This window comes from Salvelinus sp. IW2-2015, linkage group LG11, assembly GCF_002910315.2.
Source record: "Salvelinus sp. IW2-2015 linkage group LG11, ASM291031v2, whole genome shotgun sequence".
In the NCBI taxonomy this organism is placed as follows: Eukaryota; Metazoa; Chordata; class Actinopteri; order Salmoniformes; family Salmonidae; genus Salvelinus; species Salvelinus sp. IW2-2015.
The window spans coordinates 47,397,075-47,410,878 of NC_036851.1; the positions used below are offsets into that span (position 1 = coordinate 47,397,075).

Sequence of the window (13,804 nt, forward strand, 5' to 3'; positions counted from 1 at the left end):
CTGGCAGAGCTATAGGACTATATACTGGAACACAGCTGTAGACTGGCAGAGCTATAGGACTATATACTGGAACACAGCTGTAGACTGGCAGAGCTGTCGGACTATACTGTCCTGCCAAGTCTATGTGTGGGTTCATCATTTTACATTTTATTTTAGGCATTTAGCAGACACTCTTACAGAGCGATTTATAGAAGGAATTAGGGTTAAGTGCACATCAAATTAATTTTGCACCTAGTTGTCTCGAGATTCGAATCAGCATCTTTTCGGTTGCTGGCCCAAAGCTCTTAACAACTAGGCTACCTGCCACCCTACACAGTTCATTGGAATTGTTTATGTTACAGTTTAATTCACAACCCATCTTTCATTTTCCCTCCTACAGAAATAGACGAAGACCGTCTTCCTAACCAGTTATACAAGGTAATCAACTGTGTACTTCATATGGAATGCATCTATAGAGAAATCATTAGTAACTACAACCCATGGACAAATGAATATCTTCTGGCCTGCTTACCTTATTAATGTTGACATGTTGTTGCAGGCAGCCCTGTTGAACTCTCCCAGGCAGAGGAGGAAGGGAGCAAGAGGCACGCCCACCATGAAAGGTGAGGTCATATAGCTTACGAATTGTAGAGAAGGTAACACATAAGCATCATGTGTGCATCAACATAGTCATTTATTAAGATTGGCTCTTATTTATTTAATAAACATGGGGTTATTGCAGTGTGACTTTCTTCAGTTTAATAATATGTTAGTCCGCCCAAAGTTCTGATTGTGTCCTCTCATTTTGCACTCTCTTCACTTCCTAAACAGAACAAATAAGAGAGTGGGCTAAGTTGAGCCACCCTTGTTTCTAGGAAACCATGCACAAAATTAATGATTTGACCAAATATTTAGGAAGAGGCCATAATTTCGTGAAATCTGTGAAGTAAAAAAACAAGTTAGGTCCAAAAAACAGATTTTCACCTAGTCAAATGAAATGTTTTAACATTTAAATGTAACCTTTATTTAGGCAAGTCAGTTAAGAACAAATTCTTATTTATAATGACGGCCTGGTGAAACAAAGATTAGGGGTAGATTTTCAGATTCCTTTCTCTGCATGTTGAACAAGTGGATTACTCAAATCGATGGCGCCAACTAAACAGACCTTTTGGGATATAAAGAAGGATTTTATCTAATAAAATGACACTACATGGTATAGCTGGGACCCTTTGGATGACAAATCAGAGGAAGATTTTCAAAAAGTAAGTGAATATTTAATCGTTATTTGTGAATATAAGACACTTATATGTACCTAAAGGTTTAATATCCATCATTTTTATGATTATTTATTTGAATTGCACACCCTCCAGTGTCACCGGAAGTTGTCCCACTAGCGAGACGCCTATCCCTAATTAAACTCTGTACTTGTTTTAAAGTCACCATTGGCTCCATGGTGAAATCCCTGAGCAGTTTCCTTCCTCACCGGCAACTGAGTTAGGAAGAACGCCTGTATCTTTGTAGTGACTGGGTGTATTGATGCACCATCCTTAGTGTAATTAATAGCTTCCTCATGCTCAAAGGGATATTAAATGTCTGCTTTTTTTTACCCATCTACCAATAGGTGCCCTTCTTTGCGAGGCATTGGTCATGGCTTTTTGGTTGAATCTGTGTTTGAAATGACTTGCTCGACTGAAGGACCTTACAGATGATTGTATGTGTGGGGTACAGAGATGAGGTAGTCATTCAAACGTCATGTTTGAGTCCATGCAACTTATTATGTCTTGTTTAAGCACATTTTTTTACTCCTGAACTTATTTAGTCTTGCCATAAAAAAGGGGTTGAATAGTTAATGACCCAAGACATTTCAGCTTTTCATTTTTAATTAATTTGTAAGAATTTCGAAAAACATAATTCCACTTTAGAATGATGGGGTATTGTGTGTAAGCCAATGACCCCAATTTAATCCCTTTAAAATTCAGGCTGTAACATAACAAAATGTGGGAAAAGTCAAGCGGTGTGAATACTTCCTGAAGGTGCTGTAGGACTCTCCTGGACAAATGATCAAAGAAACGAACACAAAAGTCCGAACAAAGTGTTCGGAAAAGGTTCTTCTGCAGAAGGAGGTATTTTGGGTCCAGTTTTCTCTCAGCATGTACTGTTAAGGAGTCTATGTTCTGTTTCGGAATAGAGTGGGAAGTGAATCTGAATATACAACGCATAGATCTTGGCCACGTTATCATCAGAGAAACTAACAGTAGGGAAACTAACAGTAGGGAAACTAACAGTAGGGAAACTAACAGTAGGGAAGAGTTGGGTAAGTTGAGCCATTTTTGTACATTCAGCATTACTCCGTCAAGGGAAATATCGTATTAATTTTAACAAAGAGACAGTATCTACATATATTTCAGGATGTTGTGTATCCCTGAAAATAATCAGAATTCAGGTAAGCACTACAGATATGGGGTATGTTGAGCCACGGAACACGATAAATTAAGCCGTCTACAAATTTCTTTACTGAATGAAAAATCACCACTACCTTTTTAAAACCACGTCCATTTTTATTTCCCAAACAAAATTCAACACAATCACAATCGCTTTCTTGTCTTTAAATAATTTTAAGCATATTTTAACAGAGGCTTAACACATAACAAACACTTTGTACTTTTTGTGACACTTTTAATGGCTAGGATAGGACAAAACTGAGCAATACTAACCTAAATGAGTGAAAATAAGGAAGCCTGTACAGAATAAATATATTCCAAAACATGCATCCTGTTTGCAACAAGGCACTGATGTAAAACTGAAAAAAATTTGCAAAAAAATTCACTTTATGTCCTGAATACAAAGTGTAATGTTTGGGGCAAATCCAACAGAACATACCACTGAGAACCACTCTTCATATTTCCAAGCATGGTTGTGGCTGCATCATGTTAAGGGTATGCTTGTAAATGTTAAGGACTGGGAAGGTTTTCAGATTAAAAATAAACTAAATGGAGCTAAACACAGGTCAAATCCTAGAGTAAAACCTTGTTCAGTCTGCTTTCCATCAGACAATGGGAGATGAATTCACCTTTCAGCAGGACAATAAGCTAAAACATAAGGCCAAATATACACTGGAGTTGCTTACCAAGAAGACAGTGAATGTCCTGAGTGGCCTAGTTACAGTTTTGACTTAAATCTACTTGACAATCTATGGCAAGACCTGAAAATGGTTGTCTAGCAATGATCAACAACCAATTTGACAGAGCTTGAAGAATTTTTTAAAGAATAATGGGCAAATGATGCAAAATCCAGATGTGGAAAGCTTTGATAAATTTACCCAGAAAGACTGCTGTAATCGCTGCCAAAGGTGCTTCTACAAACTATTGATTGAATACTTATGTGAATGAGATATTTTTGTATTTAATTTTCAATAAATGTGCTAAACAAAAATAAAACATGTTTTCACTTTGTCATTATGGGGTATTTTGTGTAGATGGGTGAGAAGAAAAAGTATTTAATCAATTTTGAATTCAGGCTGTAACACAACAAAGTGTGGAATACGTCCAGGGGTATGAATACTTTCTGAAGGCACTGTAGGTATTGTTGGGGTTCATTTCCTTGTTCCTTGTCAATCATTGGCTCATCAGTGAAATTAGCATTATGACAATATCTTTAATTAAAACATTCAAAACCCTTTTTTAATGCAATTGCAGACAGAAGTTGACAACAGGAACATAACGCATGTTTCCCAGTAAGTTCTGCATAAAAGGTCCCAAGTTGTTTTAGTAAACCCAAAGTCCAGCCCTAGTGATGTCACTGCCTACGTCATTGTCTTCTACTCCTGAGACCAAAACCCTGCCTACTCAACACTAAAACTGTTGTTTATATAGCTATCTAAAAGCTTAGCAGTAAATGTCCAAGTTGATTTGTAGTGGAATGTCTGACTAGTCTCCTATCTCTTACACGCCCCTGCAGAGTTTTGTCTTTACAGTCACACATTTCTCAGACAGTTTCTTTATAAGAGGCAGTGAGCCTAGAAAAGTACTGTGAAACAATATTAAACCTCATAATGTATATATATATTGTTAATCTTTAGTCTAGGACCCTTTAAATGTAAGCAGGGAGGTGTCTTATAACCCCTCCCCGTCTATTAATACAACATGAGCATAATCAATTATTATAATAAATCAAACATTTGGTACAGCCCCTATCATGACCCCTAGGTGAACCTCTAAAGGTATAATCAATCAACACATTCATCGCTCACACAATAATATGGGCTAAGTCACTTCCATTACATTACAAGCAGCTTCAACTCTAATGAACGCGCTTGAGAAGGCTGTGTTACAGCAAGACGGTGAAGAGTTCATGTGTTCATATTGGCGTACTGTACAGTACATTGACTCCTACACCTTTATTTGTGTATTTCCCTTCCCTCTCTACCTCTCTCACATTCTCCCTCCCTCCCTGCAGAGTTGCAGTTCATGGTAGAACACCACCTGTACAAGCAGCAGCACGGTATGAGAAGAGTTTATACCTTATTGTTTGCTTGCACAGGACACCGTGACACCAGAATAGAATACACTGCAACTTTATTCTCCGTAGGCTACAGGGAACAACATACATTTGTCTTCTGCATATTTTTTTTCAACACAATATATAGGTGGAGATGATGAGTGTTCCTCAGAGAGCTGTCTGTCAGACAGACCCAGCCCGGACACTCTGCCCACCGGAGAGGAGCTGGAGCTACCAGAGGACGAGGAGGCCTGGGGAACCGGCGACAATGTCACTGCGGAGGCCTTCGAGAAGCTGCGCTGCCAGATGGAGGGTAAGGGTGGAGGGAGTAAAAAAGGGAGAGGGGTTGGGAGAGAGGGGTGGGCGATAGATGGGTGGAAGAGAGAGACCTGGGCAGAGGGGACAGGCAGTCGGGGGGTGCGGTAGGAGAGTAAGAGGTAGATAATAAATAGGAAAAGGAAATGCAGTCCTGGCATGCCAGCAGTGCTGACCTCTTACCGTGCCAACTGCTTTAAATTCAGTAGTAAAATGAACCCTCGAGCTGTGCTCAGATTCCCTGCTGTGGCTGATTCTGTGGCTGGATGGATCCAGGTTTACTGTATATACAGTTGAAGTTGGAAGTTTACATACACCTTAGCCAAATACATCTAAACTCAGTTTTTCCACAATTCCTGACATTTAATCTGAGGAAAAATTCCCTGTCTTAGGTCAGTTAGGATCACCACTTTATATTAAGAATGTGAAATGTCAGAATAGTAGTAGAGAGAATTATCTATTTCAACTTATATTTCTTTCATCACATTCCCAGTGGGTCAGAAGTTTACCTACTCTCAATTAGTATCTAGTAGCATTGCCTTTAAATTGTTTAACTTGGGTCAAACGTTTTGGGTAGCCTTCCACAAGCTTCCCACAATAAGTTGGGTGAATTTTGGCCCATTCCTCCTGACAGAGCTGGTGTAACTGAGTCAGGTATGTAGGCCTCCTTGCTCGCACACACTTTTTCAGTTCTGCCCACACATTTTCTATAGGATTGAGGTCAGGGCTTTGTGATGGCCACTCCAATACCTTGACTTAGTTGTCCTGAAGCCATTTTGCCACAACTTTGGAAGTATGCTTGGGGTCATTGTCCATTTGGAAGACCCATTTGTGACCAAGCTTTAACTTCCTGACTGTCTTGAGATGTTGCTTCAATATATCCACATACTTTTCCTACCTCATGATGCCATTTATTTTGTGAATTGCACCAGTCCCTCCTGCAGCAAAGCACCCCCACAACATGATGCTGCCACCCACGTTCTTCACGGTTGGGATGGTGTTCTTCAGCTTGCAAGCCTCCCCCTTTTTCCTCCAAACACAACAATGGTCATTATGGCCAAACAGTCCTATTGTTGTTTCATCAGACCAGAGGACATTTCTCCAAAAAGTACAATCTTTGTCCACATGTGCAGTTGCAAACCGTAGTCTTGCTTTTTATGGCGGTTTTGGAGCAGTGGCTTCTTCCTTGCTGAGTGGCCTTTCAGGTTATGTCGATATAGGACTCATTTTGCTGTGGATATAGATACTTTTGTACCTGTTTCCTCCAGGATCTTCACAAGGTCCTTTGCTATTGTTCTGGGATTGATTTGCACTTTTCGCACCAAAGTACGTTCATCTCTAGGAGACAGAACGCGTCTCCTTCCTGAGTGTTATGACGGCTGCGAAGTATGATTCCCAATCAGAGACACCGATAGACAGCTGCCTCTGATTGAGAACCATACTCGGCCAAAAACAAAGAAATAGACAACATAGAATGCCCACCCCAAATCACACCCACCCTGACCTAACCAAATAGAGAAATAAAACGTCTCTCTAAGGTCAGGGCGTGACACACAGTCAACTTAGTGCATGTAAACTTTTGACCCACTGGAATTATAAGTGAAATACTTTGTCTGTAAACAATTGTTGGAAAAGTTACTTGTGTAATGCACGAAGTAGATGTCCTAACCGACTTGACAAAATTATAGTTTGTTAACAAGAAATGTGTGGAGTGGTTGAAAAACTAGTTTTAATGACTCCAACCTAAGTGTTTGTAAACCTCGGATTCAACTGTATGTAGGTTGCAATACTGCCTCAATATTGGTGCCTTTGATACTATGCTGGGTCTCGCAAAGACACACTATGTTTTTGTCCCATAGTCCAATTTAGTATAGACTATTGAAAATCAGAATGGAAAAATGTATTAAACGGCAACGTCTAGAAAGAAATGAGAACCAGTGGATGAAAATAATCAATGGGAAAGGGAAAAGAGTACACTTAGTCAGTTGCACAACTGAATCCATTAAACCGAAATGTGTCTTCCGCATTTAACCCAACCCCATCTGAATCATTACCATCAATAGTCAACTTTGGACTTTTAAAAATATCAACCTTTAAAACTCACTCAGCATCAGTAATAACATTGACTGATGAGACAAAGAGGTGATTCTCCCCTCAATACAATAAGAACAGGTTTGGAACTGGAACAATGGAACTGGAACAAGGGAATTGGAATTAGAACTATATTCCAAAAAGTCATTACCATACTGTTCTTGGATTGCATCTCCGTCACTCGGTTGTGTTGTTGCCATGGTTATCAGCGTTCTACAGACGCCGCAGCATATTGAATTCTGACTGATGGTTAATGCCAAKACTTTCTGTACTGGGCTAATGGCTGTTTCCTCTGGAATTATGATGACATTGCTAACATAGACAAATCATTTGTAGAAAATAACTTTGCCATTATTGTGATGTCGTCAAGTTTACTTTAGAGAGATGGCAATGTTGCCATGAGCTAGTAACGTTTGTTAGAAAAAGTTAGCAATGCTAACGTTGGCTAGCTAAAATGTATGTGCTCTCCCCTCAATATTAGCTAGCTAGCTAAAGTTAAACTGCATCTAAAGTCAATCTGGGGACATCACAATGATGACAAAAAAATGTTTTACCTACAAATGTTTTGCCTCCTTTTGAAATGTCATTGTGTTTCTAAGCCACAGTAATGCACTTTAGACACATTTTTTATCAGCACCAATTGAGACTGCATTGAGTAGAATGCTTGGTTGAGCATCAGTCCTAAAACGAACGTTCAAAACAATATTGTGAAGAACCATGCAACCCATTAATAAAAATGGTAAAGAGGTCAATGGAACTCAACCAAAACAATGTAAATGCCATGGAAACGTGTGTCGGAAAGATGCCGTGGGTGAAAGATCCCGAATCTCCTCATTGCCGCCAAGTGAAATGTGCCTACATTTTACCTATCGATTATGTGCATTTCACATAGACCCCTTGACTTTTTTCACATTTTGTTTTACGTAACAGCCTTATTCTAAAATGTATTTAAAAGTGTTTTTTCCCTCATCAATCTACACACAATACCCCATAATGACAAATCAAAAATAGTGTTTTAGAAATGTTTGCAAATGTTACATTTACATAAGTATAGGGTCTGAATACTTTCCGAATGCACTGTATATCTCACACGGTCAAGATATTTAAGCCTCCACATAGCCACTAATTCCAACATATCCATGATATTCGGGATTTCCTTAAAAGTGCATGAAGGTGATAGTTTGTAGTGTGATTTCCTTTACGGTCCATTGAGGTATTTAAAACAGTATTATAATCTCCCACCATAATAATAGTCTTGTATTGCTTGTAGGTTTGATCATTATTTGCACCGGTATAGATTAATGAGCCATATCTGTTYATGATTCAATTACATATTTAAAATCATCCATCTACCTTGCGGATCTGTTTGGACAATTTGCACATTCGGATCAAAATTATTGTTAATTAATATCATCATCCCTTTTGAGTTACTTTGCCCATGGGAGAAGTATATTTCGCCCCCCCCCAGTCCTTTTTCTACACTTTTTTCTACACAACTTCATCTAAAATTGTTGAATGAGTTTCCTGTAAGCAATAGATATTATATTCCTTCTCTTTTAGCCAGGTAAATACTGATTGTCTTTTCATATTATCTGCTAGGCCATTACAATTATAACTGGCGATACTTATTTCACCATTTACCATAATGAGACACAAGTTTCAATTCTATTTATCATAATAAACTCAGCAAAAAAAGAAACGTCTCTTTTTCAGGACCCTGTCTTTCAAAGATAATTCGTAAAAATCCAAATAACTTCACAGATCTTTACTGTAAAGGGTTTAAACACTGTTTCCCATACCTGTTCAATGACCCATAAACAATTAATGAACATGCATCTGTGGAACGGTCATTAAGACACTAACAGCTTACAGACGGTAGGCAATTAAGGTCACAGTTATGAAAACTTAGGATACTAAAGAGGGAACTTTCTCCCTGCCCCCCCTTCCCCCTCCCGTCCCCCCGTACTTGAGCTTCTACATCTTTTTGAAACCGGTCTGGAAAAACACCAAAAGAAAGATGCCCAGAGTCCCTGCTCATCTGGTGAATGTGCCTTAGGCATGCTGCAAGGAGGCATCAGGACTGCAGATGTGGCCAGGGCAATAAATTGCAATGTCCGTACTGTGAGACAAGACAGCGCTAGAGGGAGACAAAACGGACAGCTGATCGTCCTCGCAGTGGCAGACACATGTAACTACACCGCACAGGATCGGTACATCCGAACAGCACACCTACGGGACAGGTACAGGATGGCAACGACAACTGCCCGAGTTACACCAAGGAATGCACAATGCCTCCATCAGTGCTCAGACTGTGCGCAATAGCTGAGAGAGGCTGGACTGAGGGCTTGTAGGCCTGCTGTAAGGCAGGTCCTCACCAGACATCACAGGCAACAACGTTGCCTATGGGCACAAACCCACCATCGCTGGACCCAGACAGGACTGGAAAAAAGTGCTCTCACTGACGAGTCGCGGTTTTGTCTCACCAGGGGTGATGGTCGGATTTGCGTTTATCGTCGAAGGAATGAACGTTACACCGAAACCTGTACTCTGGAGCGGGATCGATTTGGAGGTGGAGGGTCCGTCATGGTCTGGGGCGGTGTTCACAGCATCATTGGACTGAGCTTGTTGTCATTGCAGGCAATCTCAACGCTGTGCGTTACAGGGAAGACATCCCTCCCTCATGTGGTACCCTTCCTGCAGGCTCATCCTGACATGACCCTCAGCATGACAATGCTACCAGCCATACTGCTCGTTCTGTGCGTGATTTCCTGCAAGACAGGAATGTCAGTGTTCTGCCATGGCCAGCGAAGAGCCCGGATCCCAATCCATTGAGCACATCAGGGACCTGTTGGATCGGAGGGTGAGGGCTAGGGCCATTCCCCCAGAAATGACCGGGAATGTGCATGTGTCAGCATATGGTCTCACAAGGGGTCTGAGGATCTCATCTCGGTACCTAATGGCAGTCAGGCTACCTCTGGCGAGCACATGGAGGGCTGTGCGGCCCCCAAATAAATGCCACCCCACACCATGACTGACCCACTGCCAAACCGGTCATGCTGGAGGATGTTGCAGGCAGCAGAACTTCTCCACGGCGTCTCCAGACTCTGTCACGTCTGTCACGTGCTCATGTGCTCAGTGTGAACCTGCTTTCATCTGTGAAGAGCACAGGGCGCCAGTGGCGAATTTGCCAATCTTGGTGTTCTCTGGCAAATGCCAAACGTCCTGCACGGTGTTGGGCTGTAAGCACAACCCCACCTGTGGACGTCGGGCCCTCATACCACCCTCATGGAGTCTGTTTCTGACCGTTTGAGCAGACACATGCACATTTGTGGCTGCTGGAGGTCATTTTGCAGGGCTCTGGCAGTGCTCCTCCTTGCACAAAGGCGGAGGTAGCGGTCCTGCTGCTGGGTTGTTGCCCTCCTACGGCCTCTCCTCCACGTCTCCTGATGTACTGGCCTGTCTCCTGGTAGCGCCTCCATGCTCTGAACACTACGCTGACAGACACAGCAAACCTTCTTGCCACAGCTCGCATTGATGTGCCATCCTGGATGAGCTGCACTACTGAGCCACTTGTGTGGGTTATAGACTCCGTCTCATGCTACCACTAGAGTGAAAGCACCGCCAGCATTCAAAAGTGACCAAAACATCAGCCAGGAAGCATAGGAACTGAGGAAGGGTTGTGTGTCACACACCGTGCAGAACCACTCCTTTATTGGGGGTGTCTTGCTAATTGCCTATAATTTCCACCTTTTGTCTATTCCATTTGCACAACAGCATGTGAAATTTATTGTCAATCAGTGTTGCTTCCAAAGTGGACAGTTTGATTTCACAGAAGTGTGATTGACTTGGAGTTACATTGTGTTGTTTAAGTGTTCCCTTTATTTTTTTGAGCAGTGTATATAGATGTAAGAAAATATGTATATATAAAAAAATCTTGGATATCTTAATTTACACAATTAACGAATAATATGCTTAATATTGTAGGCAGTTACCTATAACCAGGATTGACCATCCAACATTTATATTTCTGACAAGCAATTAGTATTTTAGCAAACAATTACTGTGATTCATCCTATATTGTCCCTAACATCATTACCCCATAGCAACAGATGTGGGATACATACACACATACACATACAAACGATCCCATTCCCCCACAAACAACCACAAGCTCAGATGGTCAACAGTAGTTCCATCCCCGAGCCCAMCTCAAGAAAGGACTTGATGTGCGAATGTATATACAGTTACAGCTGTTTGAGAAGGCATGCAAATTTGAGCAAAATTATTTACATACTTCTCCTGAAACACACTGGTCCCCAGTTCTGACCATTTTCCCAAKATTCTCTGTGAAGTCAGACCTTTGATTATTCTGTGCCACCAGGGCCACAATAATTTTCTCCCTCTCTGAATGTCCGACTGTGACCCCTTCCCCATGGGTTACTGCAGCTAGTGTTGTCAGCACAGCTACTGCCTGGGTGGGGGCACCCCACCGGGACTCCCACCGGCTAGGTACAAGGTCATCAAGGTTCTCATTAGCAGCTTTGAGCAATTCCTGGTATATTATGCTCTCCCATCAGGGGGCTTTGGCTTTGTAGGACCAACCCTGCCAGGTAGGCTCAGAGTCTAGAGGGGGCGGTGCTGCTTTAGTTGGTCTCTGACTGCATTCATTTTTCTGTCTTGGCTGTGTACAGGCTACTTACAGTAGACCCATAAAACAGATAAGGACTTCTCCTTAGTGTATGGATCGCTCAGGTGGGTGTCTAGGCTATAGGGTTGGGGACCATTCCATCATGATAGGACAATAAATAAATAAACTATATTTATAATCTATTTTAAAATGTATATCTCATATCTGTACAGAATTGAAATCACTCCTACAACCCCTGCTCGCAGACACACATATCTAATATGTTAGTCACCACATTGTGGGCCTGTTACAATACATCAATCATGACGGATTTAAAGAATATCCACTTTGATTTGTTGAATCAATCCGGCGCCATTCTTCACAGTCTGTTTTCCATTGACCTGCTAACCACATCTATTCTGTAAAGGACACTTTGTGCGTTTCCAGCAGAGTTTTCGCGGGACAGTCTATCAGACGCTGCAGGGGGACATGAGTGCTCCCTCTCCAAGGAAGAAGTGGGATGTTCCACCGTCCCCATGGCAGCAACATCATCATCACAACAAAAACAACACACACAAGCAGGTAGGTGGAGCCCCTGCACCCATGGCAGACAGTAGTGTTACACTATCCTAATCCCTTTGATATAATCAATGGCAATCTTTAGAATTCAGCCAGACAGTGTTTATTTTCATCTGTTAAACTATTTAACGATTTGGCTTCATTTTGCATAATAATGAAGCTAGCATCTGTAATAGTGCTTTGATCACGTAGCTTCAGAACACAGCAACTTTTTGCAATACGCCTGCAATAGTTTGAATGTGTGCCAACAATGGAGCATTTTTTATAACCTACTGCATACTGACTMAAAAATTTTACGTGTATCAACATTTTAAAGACATGTTTAATTAAAAAATGTCAAAGAAATACTGTAGGAATAAGCTCACAAGCTCTCAAATATCTATCTTGATCTCACTGATTTATCTCTCTCCATCTTTCTATCTTTCTATCCCTCTCTCCCTCTTTCTCTCCCTGCGTGTGTGCATATGTGTCCAATATTTCAACCACAGACACAAAATCTGCATCCGTAGTGAGTCCAGAGGAGAAGAACACAAAGAAACCCAGCCAGGAAAAAGAAGGCAAATAGAACCATGGAACAGCCTCCACACCAACCTGAGTGTGTCCCAAATGGATCCCTATTCCCACAGGGCTCTGGTCAAAAATAGTGCACTATGTAGGGAATAGGTTGCCATTTGGGACCTGAGGGTTCAGTCAATAACTACAGACAACAGACAGACAAGTGATCATCCTTTTGATAAACAGACACACTGTAGATACGGAGACATCAGGATATATGTCCGGCCAGGTGCTATACCGTGCAGGTGGAGAGATGACTAGGCGTTTATTTATGATCTGAGTCCATTATACAGTTCATTGTTTCTATTGCTTTACTCATTTGATTGCCCCTACTAATCTGTAACTAATTGTCTAATGTTCCAAACCAGGACAGGAAATATTTGGCTATTTTTCATGACAGTTTTTGGTTTGTTGTATACACAAACTGTAAAAACCTAGCACTCACATGTCTAATATGGCCCCTGTATAATACTCATGAATCCAAAAATTGTCTCAAGATTATTCTAAGATTGATTTGATGTTTTAGACGTTCCGTCCAGGACTCTTGAAGGAACTAGACCTCGATGGGCCAAAAGAGACTCTCATAAACAACAACAAGAACAGCATTTAGTTCTTATTCATATTTGTGCCACGACACATTGTCTATTTTTAAGAGTCACAGGGCAGTATCACTGCATCACTTAGGGCACATCATTCCTCATATAGTGCACTACCTTTGACCAGAGCCAAGTGGAGTAGTGTACTACTGTATTATTGGGGACACGGTGCTTATTTGGGAGGCATCCTGGGAATCATCAATGATCCAATCTGGAGCTGTGATCAGAGTCTGTTTTGAGTCTCCGTCTATTTGAGTCTCTGAAGTCTCCATGACATATCTGATTAAGGGACCAATTCATTGGACAGGACTCTGGGTGAACTTTGACCTTTTAAAAACTAAAACAACATTTATTTACATGTCTATTGACATACCAGTCATGCATAGTACAACTTTAGTACTACACACACCTTAGTGCTGTACTCCCCCCAGTACATCATTCAGAGTTTTTATTTCACTACCAGTATATAAGTATATCGTATTGTTTTCTGTACCATAACACCGTCCAGAAGCATATGTAACTTATTTTATCTTTGGTAATTATATTTGTTTTCCACTAGTTCAAT

At 41.2% G+C, this 13,804-nt stretch overlaps 1 protein-coding gene across 3 annotated transcripts in view; it reads left to right on the plus strand.

Moving 5' to 3' along the window:
• The window catches only part of LOC111970503 (protein phosphatase 1 regulatory subunit 1A-like), a 48,457-nt gene extending 34,653 nt beyond the window's left edge, over positions 1–13,804 (plus strand). Inside the window, exons 3-8 of one of the 3 annotated variants that reach the window (XM_023997290.2) lie at positions 380–417; positions 539–602; positions 4,435–4,479; positions 4,625–4,789; positions 11,937–12,091; positions 12,577–13,804. In XM_023997290.2, coding sequence (XP_023853058.1) covers positions 380–417; positions 539–602; positions 4,435–4,479; positions 4,625–4,789; positions 11,937–12,091; positions 12,577–12,597 — 488 coding nt within the window. In that variant the 3' untranslated portion in view covers positions 12,598–13,804. The remainder of the gene's footprint in view (positions 1–379; positions 418–538; positions 603–4,434; positions 4,480–4,624; positions 4,790–11,936; positions 12,092–12,576) is intronic. The other 2 variants (XM_023997288.2, XM_023997289.2) reach the window with 2 other exon arrangements.